The 14,842-nt window shown below is 41.6% G+C and overlaps 1 protein-coding gene across 4 annotated transcripts in view; it reads right to left on the bottom strand.

The window, feature by feature from the left end:
* dlgap4b (discs, large (Drosophila) homolog-associated protein 4b) overlaps positions 1 to 14,842 on the bottom strand; it is a 139,527-nt gene that overhangs the window by 16,828 nt on the left and 107,857 nt on the right. For 3 of the 4 annotated variants that reach the window (XM_080301373.1, XM_080301374.1, XM_080301376.1), the window contains exons 4-8: positions 6,319 to 7,613; positions 5,927 to 6,141; positions 3,679 to 3,823; positions 2,283 to 2,538; positions 1,842 to 1,994 (exon numbers count right to left, since the gene is read on the bottom strand). In XM_080301373.1, the coding sequence (XP_080157499.1) occupies positions 1,842 to 1,994; positions 2,283 to 2,538; positions 3,679 to 3,823; positions 5,927 to 6,141; positions 6,319 to 7,545 (1,996 nt within the window). In that variant the 5' untranslated portion in view covers positions 7,546 to 7,613. The remainder of the gene's footprint in view (positions 1 to 1,841; positions 1,995 to 2,282; positions 2,539 to 3,678; positions 3,824 to 5,926; positions 6,142 to 6,318; positions 7,614 to 14,842) is intronic. The other variant, XM_080301375.1, reaches the window with a different exon arrangement.

The following is a 14,842-nucleotide window of genomic DNA, read 5'->3' as shown; positions in this document are numbered from 1 at the left end:
CAAGTGACACTGATGGTTCAGAAACAGCATGAGGTGAACTGTGATGCTGGGTTTATCAGCAAAGTATGGATTATGTACAGTTTAATCCATTAACATCACAAGAAACACACAACACTGCCTGTAACCATGACCACCACTCCCTTGTCATCGAAACCATCATCAGGACACAGACAGATTTTTCACAGTTACAAAACTGCAGAACCTTAAATGTAACCCGAAAAGGGCTCTAAACCAACATTTGGGCGAATATTGGGGCAGCCCTTAAATAATCCCCCTGTGCAGGCCAATTTTAATGAAGACAAGTGAATACATTTAGCCGTCCACTTAGACTTATGCTCAGAAACACCAGGACAAACTATCAACGGGAATGCTCAATTATCGTCCTAACACCACAAAGCATACGTCCGTTTCCGTGGGCAACAGCTAAACGTCATCCTGTCACCGAACAAGCCGGGACACCAAACTTGAGCTTAATTGATGATAACGTGTAAACAGTAAGCTGAGAACGGTTAGTTTACTTACCCTGTTCTCACAGCGCAGTCAAAAACACACACGAAGTGTCTTGAGTAAAGACTTAGATTGTTTCAATGACAGCTGTCGACACGCACTACCTGTCACGCCTGTGGAAACGAAAAGCCGGGTTTTGTTGCCTTTTGTTTGGAGCGTCTCTCTGAGCTCCAGGGAGGCGTGGTGGCAGCTCTACTTGATGCCTTCAGGAGCACCTCGGACATTCTATCACCACCGTCAGAAGACCAAAAGCTTTTTTCTTTTCCTTTCTCTCCCCCCATTTTTAAATGCTAATAATAGCATCGGCAAGGTCCTACAACTTTTAAAAATTATTTTATTTTATTTTATTTTTTAAAATTCAGACATAAAAAAATACAGTAAGGATGACAACAACTGAAATAAAATTAGATCTAAAATGAAATTTTCTTTTTCTAACTGTAAAGTTTTGCAAGATCACAGGCTTGCTGCCAATGAAAGTGTTAGTTTTAATTCTGTTCCACTGCTCTAAAATGCAATTCTAGACACTTTTGGACATTAAATATACTTTACACAACCATATTCATAATGCCTTAAATTTTGCACAAGTAAATTAAGTATTAGTATAACTGCAACAAAGACCCTTTTAAGAAAAATATCTGATTGCTTCTTATACAACAAAAAAAGCAACTCTATCTGATGTCTACACTCTAAACTCTGATAATCAGAAATTAAATTGGATTTAATTTCTCAAATGTAATTTTAATTTTTGTAAATTTTAATGCAATATTTTTTGAAAAACAAAACAACAGACAAGCTAATTTTTCCTATTGTGTTTATGCACAAGTAAACACGTTTAATCAAAAAAACAAAAAACAAATCCTTGGTTAAAATATGTAGACTGAAGCTACAGAATAATCCCCAAGTAGCACTGAAAAGTTTCATTACCATGAAGGCAGCATGTGGTCTGTGACTTACACACTGTGTGAAGAGCGCCACAAAGTGGATGTTTTTTTTGTTTGTTCGTTTGTTTGTTTTTTAATAGTAACCCATAGCCTAGGAATATGCATCAGGGGCCACTGAGATGTCAACAACCAGTAAAACATTCCGGTGAAATTAAAAGTTAGGTTAGCAAACAAACTGCTCACTGTCTTCTTGTGCTACCATGTCCTGTAATCACAAGTTACACAGTAATGTATACTTAGAGTATGATTTTAATCTAGTCTCTGTCCAGCAGTTTGACAACTTTATATTTGTACTGATAAACATTTTATTTATTTATTTTTCTTTGTAGTTCATGAAGTGGTAAATGGATAGAATGATTTTAGGGGGGAAAGGGGTTGGTTTCACGTTGTTACCTGTGCGTGGGGGTAGGATGTGTGGTCTGTCTGTCCCAAAACGCTGAAGAAAAATTGCAAGTTGTTTCTCCTTTGGTTCTTTGTCCAAGCCTGTGGCTCTCAGGTAAGAGCCAAACTGTTCTTTCCATGTCTTCCATTGTCCAGAAAGTTCGTCTAGCATGGGCAAAAAAGGCTGCATTTGAGCTGCATGTAACGCATGCTGGAGGATCAGTTGCCCGCCAAAGACCAAGGTTATAATGAACATTCAAACTACTACCATGGAAAACACAAAGCAAAGCAAAGAATTTGGGCTCATGTGATTGTGTCACACTTGAAAAGGAGTGAAAGAAAATGGTTTTATCAGTTTGGGAACACATTACTGTGCTTTGTGGCAATGACTCTTCCTATATTGTTTTATAAAAAATCTGCAATTTACCATCAGTTTTTCAGTCTGGGACTTACCAGTGCTGGTGCTGTAGGTGCGAACCGTGGTGTCAATGGGAGGCGGAGAGCAGCCCGAGTCAATGGATGCAACTTCGTCGTCTTGGGAACAGCCAGCCTGGATGGCTCTCAGGTAGCTGTGGCTGCGGGATCGGAAGCACGTTGGCATGGGTAGGTCTGGAGGCTCTGAGTTGTCCTGAGAATGGGAACGGGAATCTCTAAATGTAGAATCTGAGCTGCGGTCTTCATAATGATGGCTCCTTTCTAGGTCTCGTAGCTAGAGTGAAGGAAAAACAAAACAAACCAAGATGTAGCAGTAGTTATTTTGTTCACTGAAGCTGCTCCTCGCACTCAAGGCGGCTGCCTTGAGAGTAGCTGCTAGGAGTAGCCTCTGGATGTGCAGTAAAACCACCAAATGTGTGCACTTGTGCAAATGTGTGTATGGTTAAGGGTATGTCGAATTTGCTATAAATGCATTTTTATGATGTCCAATAATGATATATTAGACTGATTTACTTTATAGGCTACATTTGTATGCATTAAAGTTATTTTTTCTTCTAGTGATCTGCACCGTTATTTTAATTTTTCTCCTCACATAAAACTGTACAACAATAATGCTAAAAACAAAGAAACAAACAAAAACAAACAAACAATAAGGCAACAGATGTGACTTTTTTCATGTAGTGACTCAATGCTCATATAAATTCATCTTTTGCTCTGACTTTTCTAAAGGTGAGTGTCAGCACACATTGGCACAATCATGTAAATGTTTCAGGTAATTTGAATTTTTCTGCTCTGGAAAAAGTACATCACTAAGTTAAAAATATAATGCATAATGAATTTGCATGGCTCGCTACTGTGCATGTAAGTTCAATCCCTAAATTGATATACTGGGCGAATGTGTTGTAATGCAGTGAGTGAGCTGTCGGAGATTGGCTGTAAATCCTGTACTAATAGCCTGCACTGCCTCATTTCACTGAGGAAGATCAGAGCCACGCTGCACAGTTGTTCATCATCTCACCGACCTTGACATTGGGAGGCTAATAGTTCTTATGTAAGTGGACGAACTGGAAATTTAAACTATCAGTGAGATGCAGTCAGAAAATAGGGAATCTTTGTTCGCTGGGAGCTCGTTTTATTACAGCCGTTCGGGCTGTATCTGTGAAAATGTAAATTATACTAAGTAAACGAGTGTAGCTCGAGGCAGACAAAAGGGTCTTTGACTGGTGATGTGAGAGTAGAAAGTTTGCCAGGAGCCAAATGATGTAAATTATGATCGAGAACAAATGCACTCGGAACTCATTAGGAAGATAATGGAAGCAAATGAGACACAGGCAGAAATGGAAAACATTTTTTTAACCTCTGAAAGATAAGAGACGCCACATTTTCCCTGTCAGTCTTCCAGGAAAACACTGACCTGTCCCATGCGCCTGCCCAAGGTACTGCAAGCCTGGCTGAAGTCATCGTCGTCCCATGGTGGCAAAGATGAGCCTATACTCCCGATACAGTCTAGGTTGTCTAGGCTGCGATTATTGGAGAACTCTCTGAGAGCTGGAAGACAGCTGGGAAGGGAAGTAACCAAAAGATAGACTTCATATCCCTAAAGGATAAGTAGAAAAACTGATGGAAAATGATTGTAAACAGGATATGCTGTTGCTAATGCACGATGACAGAGAGGCAGAAGGGAAAACTTTGATCAAGGGAGAAAATGAGTGACCAGCAAAACCAGAAATTGAAAGAGAGATAAAAGGAGGACAAGTTTATTATTGAAGTCATCCCTTTAATTCCCACTTTGATGCTCCAAATCTCATCTCTGTTTCATCTAATTTTAGCATTAGTCATTTTAGCATCCCAGCATGCAAAGCCAATGATGTCAGGCGAGGCATGTACAGTGCACAGCGTTCTATGCCATCATGGTGCCAAGACAAAACATGTTTAGGTTTTTATTAAGCTAAAAATAGTATGTTATACATGTTCTTTGTTGGCACACAGTGATAGTGACATGGCAGTAAAATGCCATGGCAAAGTGTATGGACACAGATGTCCCCCTCATTCCCTAATTTGAATAGTGTTGAAGCTACTTTCCACCTAAAAGCACTGGACAGATGGTATTTACAAGCTTACGGGAGGTTAGCAGTTGTTGGCAGCAGGACATGAATTTTTGCATTTGGAGTTTCCACTTTCAGACATCTGAGGGGGGCAGTGCAAAGTCACTGATCATAGACCAATCCGATCTGAAGTGTTCTGCACCGCGCCCCTGAGAAGTGACTTGCAGACCTATCACTAACCTGCTCATTGACCTGCCCAGCTGGTGCAGAGAGGACACACTGTGGAGTGGAGACCACAGGGCATCTAGCTCCCCTTGCAAAAAGGTGTATTCCAGGGTTCTGCTGCTCACGCCAATCAGGTAGGCGCAGAACGGAAGAAAGTAGGGTTGGACGATCAGGAATTAGCAGGGGGGTATTAGGATAAGTCATTCAAGCGTAATTCTAGATTTTTAAATTGCTCGGTGTGTTTGGTAGGTAAGCTGTGCCCATGATTATCAACACCCCCCCCCCCCCCCAACCTGCCTCTGATCCAACCAGAATCATAAGATACCTCAAAAGGAAACTATACAACACATTATTGCATCAAGGTTTGTGTCATGTATGTATCTGAATGTAATAGACACTGACAAAAACAAGCCCAAAATACACTAAAGTTTGTCAAAGCATGATAATCTGGGGGAAAAGATGTTATCGCGGGGTATTAAAATTTCATACATTTCTCTAACAAATCAATATTTGAAAAGTTGATTATACATTAGAAAGCATGACAGCTGTGGCTTAAATTAGTGTAACATTGCTGTGGATAAAAATGAAACAATATGACTATATTTTCTGGCCTTGCATGAAAAGGCACAGTCAATTAGCAATGTCCCACTGTGCTTGCATCACACATTGTGCAATGCTTTGCTCCAGAAACCATGTCACTCAGAGGCAAGTGAGCCACAATCCCACTTAGTCAAAGTGATTGGGCTGATTTGTGCTGATTTACTGGCTGAACGCAAGCAAAACTCAGTGTCGTATTGTGTAAACTGCACTATTGTATAGCGTATTATCTTAGTGACGCTTTCTATGGCCAATAATATGTAGGTAAATCACAGCTGAGGTATGATAGTAAGAGTGACATGTGGACAGCAGCAGGGAGTCTGACACCACTTCTATGCGTGAGTAAGCGCAGCGTGGACTGTGTGTACACGTGTGCACTTGTGTGTGTGTGTCTGTTCTGAGGCTGGGCTTCAGTATGTATCCATAGATTTTTTTTTTTTTTTACTGTTGTTTGATTGTTAAGAGCTTTTGCCAATCAGTATTTATAACAGTGTGTTCTAATAAGTGTTTTGGGCGTTCTCTGAAAATCAGCAGATTTTTTTTGGGGGGGGGGGCTACATACATTTTAAAGGGCCAATCAGTAACTTTTCTTCTGACTATAGTCATGCATTAAAAACAACATGTTGTATTTTTCTCAGCTTATCATGACTGTAGAAACAGACATGGTTTCTAGTTGTTCTCATGAATGGTAACCATACGCTTTCTTCTTCTTTGATCCTTGTTTGTATGTAAAGGGTTTCTCCCTTATTGTTTATGCTAATGTGTAATAAACCATAGTTCAGTTTGTGCCCTTACTTGCGTGGGGGAAACTGGTCACTCAGAGACTGCTGGGTAGCCCTGAGGTAGCTCTGACGCCGAGCAGCAGTTTTTGGTGAGGGTTTGGGACTTCCCTCAGAGTCATCGCTGTCTTCCATGTCTCCCATTGCCTTCACATAGCTACCACTCCGCATCCGCCGGCATGGGATTTCATTGGCACCCCCGCTGCGACCTAATGAGCTGCTCCAGTCACCCTATAGCCACCATTAAGTGAACAAAATGAGTCTTCAGTCAGTTTTTAACGATCTATGTTGTTATCTAAGCACTGAAGTGTTTCCCTTGATGGTAATAGCTTATATAAACATACAGTAAACACTCAACAAATAGACAGAATATAATTTTTTATCCACTCTACTTTGTGGGCTACTCACCCTTCTTCCAACCTGTAGGTAGTTGCAGGTTAGTTCTTGTTGACAGGACTTGGATTTGAGCATGGACCTGTCCAGTGTAGCTGAGCCCTTCTGAATAACCTGTCTTGGTTGACCCATGGTTAATGTGGACCATGACCCTCCTTTCATATAGTCACTATCATTCATCATCAAACCTCCTGGTCCACTTAATCCACCTAGTCCACTTAATCCACCACCTCCTCCACCCCCTGGCCCAGGAAGTGCCTGATACTTTAAGTCACTGCTGCTTTTAGATGAGCTGATAGTGTTGTAGCCACTGTGGATGTATCTGTTCTGCCCCCCGTGGCTGTCGGGGCCAGATGGACGCCCGAGAGTCATCATGGCCATGGTGTTGTGGTAGCTGCTCAAATCGCTGCTGTCCAGATCGTCCGAGCTCCAGTAACCCGACATGTTGGAGCGTGGCCGTCGCTTGGCAGTTGCTTCTGATTTTGTACCCCGATCTTTACTTTTGGCTCTGCGATTGTGCTTCCCTCCATCCTCCGTACTAGATGAACCTCCTCCACTGCCGGTCGACCGTCCGTTAACATTTCCTTTCATGTTGTGGCTCTCCAGGGACTGCGACTTCGCAAAGAGCTTCTGCACTGAGTGCAGCATGTAACGAATACGACCAGGACTGTCCGTACGCTGCTTGGCAGCAGCAGCAGCAGATGTTCGGTGAAACTGCAATGTGCTGAATCCATCACGGCCGCCAGGTAACTGTTTATCAAACTCAAGCAGACTTGGTGGGGTCTGGTTCTTGGTCATATGATGTGATATTGTTGCTGAGCCACTTGTAATCATAGGTGTTCGTGCGCTCAGCCCTGCCATGCCCATGCCCATTCCCGTCCCCATGCCCATGCCCATGGACATGGAGGTCCCCATGGTCCCTGTGCTTATTCCTCCGATACTGTCCCCAGGAGGAGAAAAATCAGACTGGTCATAGGAGTTGTAGTGAATCCCAGGAAAGGTGCTGCTGTTGGACAGCTGGTTGTTGAGGGGCAGCATGCATTCTGGTGGAAGGGAGCTTGGGTTGGCTGAAGAGTAAAGGTGGGGGTCCATGGTGCCATAGTGGTCCATTGTGGGACTCAGCAAGTAAGGGCTGCGAGGAAGTGTGGTGGTCTTATGAGAAAAGAGGGCCTCTGAATGGTCTGCAGAAGTGTCGCAGGAATCAGACAGGTGTCTGCTGCGGTTGGTCCCTAAGCCTTTCATGATGGCGAGGAGGTCCAACCCTCTAGAAGACCTCCAGGCCAGAAGAGAGATTCTTTTGAAGATATTTCCTAAAAAAGAGAGACAAACAACCCAACAAAAAAGACAGAAGGAAAAAGGTTTAAGAGCTGATTAATACAGCACTATACAAAACACATAACACAAACACTCAAACTCAACCATCCATATCAGCTTGGCCACACAAATACGCCCACTTCTGTGCTAAACCAGACTAAAACAGAGTAGCTGGAAGGCATTTTTTTGTCTGTACAGTGAATGAGCCAGCTTCCCACTGTCTCCCACAGTGAACATCTGTGTTAAAATGCTAGAAATGGATAGAAAAACAACACGTTAAACAAAGGCGCGCAGTAGCTTGTGGGTCAGGGCATAGATTATCAGTAGGAGAAAAACTGCTGACAGCGCTGAGTTCCTCGAGACGCCTCTGCATTTATGTGGGTCTTTGCAGCTGCCAGCGAACAAATATCTCCTTTTTCTGCCTAATCACATTCAGAAAAAAAAGGTCAATCATCATTGCACAAACATTTCCTTTCATGAGCACCCACAAACAAATGCACACATGAGAAGATTTGATTTTGTGGCCTTTCCTTTAATAATAATAATAAAAAAATCCAAAACATAATATTACACACTTAAGGCAGTTTAAAAAATTATAGTTAACAACACTACCTGCTGTCTCTGGCTGACTCACTGTATCTCCTCCAGGTAAGTTGTGATACACAATGGCCAAATCTCTGTAAAAGCCCTTTCTTTCAGCTTGTATCATTCTCTCTTATTCCATCTGTTTCTCTTTCCCTCTCCTCCTCCACTGTCACTTCTCTCTCCACTTCCCACCTCCAGTGGGTATCCCTGGCATGAGTGATGAAGCTCCTGTCCTAGCTTTGCATGGTGAGCCAAGGATGGCGGGCAGAGTGTCATAGTGAAACCAGTAAAAGAGGATTTGACCAGTGGGCGGCGTGCGGCAGGAGTTGGCAGCTACAACTTCTTGTCCTCCTAGTCAAGCTGTGCCAATGCCCTGCCCGGCAGGGCAGCAAGAATGGCGCTTCTCGTCATGGACCATGAACGATTATAATGGAGGGATATCATGCAAAGGTGATAGTGACAGGTATTAGGCTTGTTATCCTGTGTGGATATGTAGTTATTAATAGCTGAATAGTGTAATTATTATTACTCAATTTCTGCTAACTTTTTAAGCCAAAAGAATAGTAAACAAGCCCACCGAGCATCTGTAAATACATTACATTTCAGCTTTTTAAAGCATGCTGCTTCCTTATCTCTGCTGGTGCAGTCGAGTGAATTAATAACTGGAATAATTCTTTGTACATTTTGGCAGACAGCTAATAAACACGTACATTTCTACTGAATTAATTGCCATTTTCAATAAATACTGTTAGTATATTATGATATCACGCTGTAAACTGGAGGTAAACTGGGATAAAATATGGATGTCTTAATGTTAGAGACTACCTCCGAAGCAGATGCAAGGAAAACTAATAATACTGTTAAAACTTAATCTTATATTCAGCACAGTACATTTAATCTTAATTACTTTCAGACAAAGTCAGCTCTGCAGGACAACAACAGTTCCCTGAAAATGTATTAACTTACAGTCGCTCTGCACAAACGCAGACTGCTGTTTGCTACGGAGGTTTTGGGTTCGGGCCAGATAAAAACCATCACTCCCTCATTTGAATTTTAGTCAGGTACTCACATTCCATAAAAAACAATCGTCAAAATAACATTGCTCTTTAATTTTCATCATTCACAGTTTCCATATTGAGAAAGCTAATGTGAATTGTCAGCCTAGCAGTTAATGGCTTTTTATACCACTTCCCTATTCATAAAATTTGAAAGTCAAATTGGAAATCAACCACCAGACCAGAAACAGACATTTCTTCTTCTCTGTCATAGTTTCTATCAATCAGACAGTTTCTTTGGAGAAATGGCGAGGAGATATTTGCTATAAATCTCTATTATCACCTTAGGAGAGCTACAAACATGCATAAAAATCAGATAATGGCACAGTGCAGTGTGAGACAGGCAATAAGTGATGACAAAGCAGCTCACCTAAAAATTACACCTCATTTGAAGGGCAATTTGAGTTGATTACAATTCATTGTTTCAGAGAAGGCACCGAAACATTTGGTGTTACTTCACCTTTAAAAGTATGCACCACGTTGACACACTTTTTGCAATTAACTATTTGCCAAAAAGAAATTGCAACAAAAAAAATCTCCATATAAATTATGAACTGGTTTTATTTCCACCATTATTAGCATGCTCCAGGCACAGACTCATTTAGTGTCATTAACAGAGCCTTTCTGAGTGCCATCTCCGCTGATAGGGTCAAATCCTCTAAATCCTTTTACACCACATTAGCTAACTCATATCCTGCCGTGACATGCCACTCAGCTAAGCTTAGCATACCCTCCTCAGTGTGTCAACCAATATGGCTCAAACTGACACTGATAGCCGCATTATTATTATGTATTGGAGGCAACGTGACAAATCTGTGTGCCTAAATGCCCAGGATCTCAAGCACTCTAATCGAGGATATGCGGTGAAATACACACAGCAAATTTGTCTGCTAATTGACATTTCCTGTATGTTTTGAGCAGACGATCATTGCAGTGCATCCGTATTTAACAAAAGTGCTAATGAAGTGTTTATTATTAGAAGGCTTGGTTTAAATAGGGATGCTTACCAGTGCATGTCACAGAGGCTTATACTTTATAATGACATTAATCATTCAAGTTCAAGCTATAGTTCATTCTGTGCTACAGTGGAAAAGTAGATATTATAGTTAGATTTACATGGAAACGTTGGGTAACGTGGTGCCTTGAGTTCACCATCATGACTCAATGGGACTGGTAGACACTGCATGTTACTATGACTGTCATTAAACAAAATAAAGCTTGGCAGATAATGTATATATGTGACATATAACCAGTGATGTGAGTGCTTATGATGCAAACCTGCCACAACTTTACTTCACTGCGTGACAGAAAGGCGAAGAGACAATTCAACCCTCAGACATTGGAAATTAAGGAATTTAGGTCAAGCCTCTGTTAGCTGGGTCCTAGACACGAGTCCGCGTGTGTGCGTTCTTGGTATTTGTGCTCCGAGTGTATACTACTGGTGCGCACACAAATGCATGAATACCAAGAATGTTAATGCGCTTGTGCTCGTGTGTGCTTCTACACCCTTGAGCGTCTGGTGGTGGCATCTCCCTGCCTTGTGCACTGGGGAGCTGCCATCTGCTCTTCCAATGGGAGAAGGAGTGTTTGGCATTGTGTCCAATTCATGACCTTACTCAGTTTCTCAGCCATCACAATGTCAGGGCTACAGGCAATTCACAGTGTCAACCAGAAGAGGGCGACACACTCAACACAAGCTGTACTGGTGTTTCTGCCGAGTTCCATTATTTTTTGATGTTTTTATACAGCATGTGGAAGTATTTATCCTGACAATTCACTTGTTCAAGTCAGAGCTAACAGAATAATTTATCTGTTGCAGATTTTTAATGTGTCAGTGTGATTCCGGACAATGTGTGTGGATTTCAAATAAAGATAAATTCACAATTAAACACTATGGCAGACCTGCTTAGGGTGTACCCCAGCTCTCACCCTGTGGTAGCTAGGATAGGCTCCAGTCCCCCAATAACCCTGAATTGGATAAGTGTAAGAGAATGGATGGATAGACAGATGAAGGACTGGTTGGATAATTTCAGGAACCTACTGTACTTCAGCTTGGATTCTTCTGATTCAGGAAGTGTTAACTTCTTTTTCTGCTTCTTCTTTAGGTGTCGCCACAGCGGATCATCTGCCTCCAACCTGCCCTATTCCTAGCATCCTCTCTGACACCAACCCTCTGCATGTCCTCCTGTTCCATCTTCAACATGCTTTCTTTGATATATCCACTATCCGTCCTTTTCCCAGGTTGGAACTATCTCAACCTTGCCTGTCTGTCTCCAAATTGCTCCAACTGAACTGTCCCTCTGATACACTCATTTCTAATCTTGTCCATCTTGGTCACTCCCAATGAAAATCTTAATATCTTCAGCTCTTCCACCTCCAGCTTGGCCACCAGTCTTTTTGTCAGCAGCAGTGTCTCTGTACCAAACATCACAGCAGGTCTCACTAAACCGTCCCTTTCACTCTTGCGGCTATCCTTAATACACTGTAAACCTACTTATGTGTTTATGTTTTTATCTTCTGTATTAAGAGGTGGGTTTAAGTATAAGTAGTTTAAGTATAACAAAATCTGATATATAAATAAAGTCGTCACTGCCATTGCCATCCTTCTGTCAACAAATAACCACTCACACTGATTTTTAACCCCTGTACCCTGGCTGTCTTCTTCACCTCTCTTCTGCACTGTGGTTGACCCCTGCCATTTAAAGTCATGCACCTTCACTGCCTCTGCTTCACTACTTGGAGGACAAACTAAACAACATCAACACTCATAATGGGGTCAGAGTGTGCTTCTCCTGTCTCTCCTTTACTTTCTTAATTTTTATTCGTCATCTCTTAATGATCCTGATACAGATTCATTGGCAAATAGCTAAAAATTGGCCAATATGCCGGTCGAGTTATATTTTGTGCTTTTCATTCATGGAATCGTGGGTTTTAAATTCAAATTGTTTAGACTTCAAATGATGATTTAAATGAAGATGAAAACAACAACCAAGACATCTGAAACAATGACAATAGTTTTTATGCTTGAGTTCAAGATTTTATCTTTAAGACAATTATTGTCACGGTCCGGGGCAGCGGCCGTGTGGAGAATGGAAAGGAGGACTCAAAACGCAGCACTTATTCAGGTGTGAGGGTGATTTATTGATAATATCCTATATAAAGTGGGGATGGTAAAACAGAACTAAGGATGAACTAACTGGGAGAAACTACACAAAGAAATAGCAAACCTGAGCATGAAGGGAGAACAGCAGGGAGAGCACGCAGGGGATTACACCAGGTATGAACACAGACGACGCGACGAGGAGCAGAGGAAATCACACACTATAAGTACACGAAGAGACACTGGGAAATCACACACAGGTGGGGGAAACAGCTGGACCTGATTAACCTGATGAGACAGGGGAACACTAACACCAGGGACCAACAGAGGGAGCACAAACCCAGAACCCAGTGTCTAAAATCCCAAACACAAACCATCCCAAAACAGCCATGAATAATAATGAAAGTAATAACAATAAAGAACATAAACATAAAGTCACTGAGTCATGGTCGCAGGACCATGACAATTATACTTTCTCAGTATGTAGAAAATAAGACATAAACTAGTAAACTAAGAAATATAATACGGATTACACGTGGAATGTGTGGGTAAGAGTAAAATAGCACTACAAAACAGAAAAATGCAAGTAAATGTATAATGTCTAGGACATTAATGTATTTTTCATATACAAATATAAAAATATATAAAAGCACAAGCCTGTGCACTGACAGTGAAAAAACCCTAAATACAAATTTCAGTAATTCCTATTATAATTAATATTACTCAATTTGCATAGTTCTTGGCACAAAACTAGTTCCAAATTTAAATGTGGGCCCTGATTTAATACATAGCGAGAATTCCTATTCCCAGTATATTAATTAGCAAACCCAAGAATCGAGGAAATATTAAGACCGTTGCTAAACTCTGTATTAAAAAAGTTTTAGCTGTAGCACAAGTATTCAAATTTTTAGACTAGTTGCCAGTTTTTAGATTGGCAAGTCTGTGGGTGGACAATTTTCGATGAGCCACTGTGGAAAGGAAATCATCCCCTCATCTGAGCAACAATATCCAGAGAGGCAGTTTGTCAGAGCACAGCTCAGTCAGTCAGCCCTGAGCCCATCTGCTCCATAGGCTTACAGCACTGCCCTGAAAGACAGGGGGCAGCTTTGTGTGTGTGTGTGTGTGTGTGTGTGTGTGTGTGTGTGTGTGTGTGTGTGTGTGTGTGTGTGTGTGTGTGTGTGTGTGTGTGTGTGTGTGTGTGTGTGTGAGAGACATGTAACAAGACAGATGAATGCTTACAGACTGCTGGTGAGGAGGAAGGGACAGAAGGAAGTGAGGGAAAATCTGTAGGGAGAAAGGTGTGGGATTTGACAGCAGTGAAAATGAAAGCAATCTAAAAGGAAGGAGAAGGTGTGAAAATCAGTCAATGTGTTGTAAACTGCGCACTGGGGAGAAGGTAAAAATCCAGTAAAACAAAAGAACAGAAATCAGTAAGAGGGAGGAAAAGAAAGAAAGAGAGAAAGAAAAAAGGAGAAAAATGGCTGCCAAGGGAGCAAAAGAGTTCAATGAGGTCAGTTTTTCAATGAGTTCAGTGAGTGCCTAGATAAAGCAAAGAAGATACTTCTTCTTTTTTTCTTTGAGGAACGGTAATCAGATGGTACTGGAGGAGGAGATGTGTGGCAGCGTAACGTCTGATGCATGTGTTTATTCCAGAAAGGTGTGAAGGTGTAAATAAGTGTGAATATGTGAGACATATGCGTGTGAGAGATAATAATTGCCTACGGCTGGCTGAGATCTTAGAATTTCCATACCTTTGTTTTATGTTGTAAGGGTTTTGCAAGTTCAGGTGAAAAGTAATTGAATATTTCGTGTATGTGTGTGTGAGCGAACACACACACGTATGCATACCTGGATGCATGTGTGAGTTATATTATTAATAATAAATAGTGTACATGGATGTGCATTGGTGTGTGTGTGTGAGCAAAGCAGGCTAACCTTGTCCTAATTACAGTCTATCTATTCCATCAGTGCTGTGCTCTGGCCTATTTTCACAGCTATAAATTTACCACTCTCCCCTCTGTTGTGATAGATGACCCACTCATTTTAGCCCTTCTCTAAAGACTGTGAGCCAGAAAGGAAGTCAGTGGAAGACAGTGGCACCACTTCACTACTTCTGATGGCAGTGATGGAACTTTCCATGTCCTCAAAACTATTGAGTTCTGTTCTGGGCCATGCCTCTTAATCTTTGAATTCAGGTGTTTTCAGCCCCATCGACATGCAATATGCCTTTACAAACATTCGTGAGAGAATGAGTTGTTCTAAAGACCTCAGTGAATCTAAGTGTGGTCCTGTGAAAGGTGTCACGGTTACAAGAAATCAGTTCATGAAATTTCTCCCCTCCTGGATGTTCCACAATCAGCTGTGAGTGGTATTAGTGCAACATGGAAGTGCTTAGTCATAGCCACAAAGTGTCAGGCTACATAAAGTTACAGAGCGGGGTTGCCGGCTGTTGAGGCGCTTAGTGCATGAAAGTCACCAGCGCTCT

The sequence above is a fragment of the Astatotilapia calliptera genome, chromosome 5, assembly GCF_964374335.1.
Source record: "Astatotilapia calliptera chromosome 5, fAstCal68.1, whole genome shotgun sequence".
Classification (NCBI taxonomy): Eukaryota; Metazoa; Chordata; class Actinopteri; order Cichliformes; family Cichlidae; genus Astatotilapia; species Astatotilapia calliptera.
The sequence above is the reverse complement of the archived record's forward strand: the minus strand, read 5'-3'. Positions and strand labels throughout refer to the sequence as shown.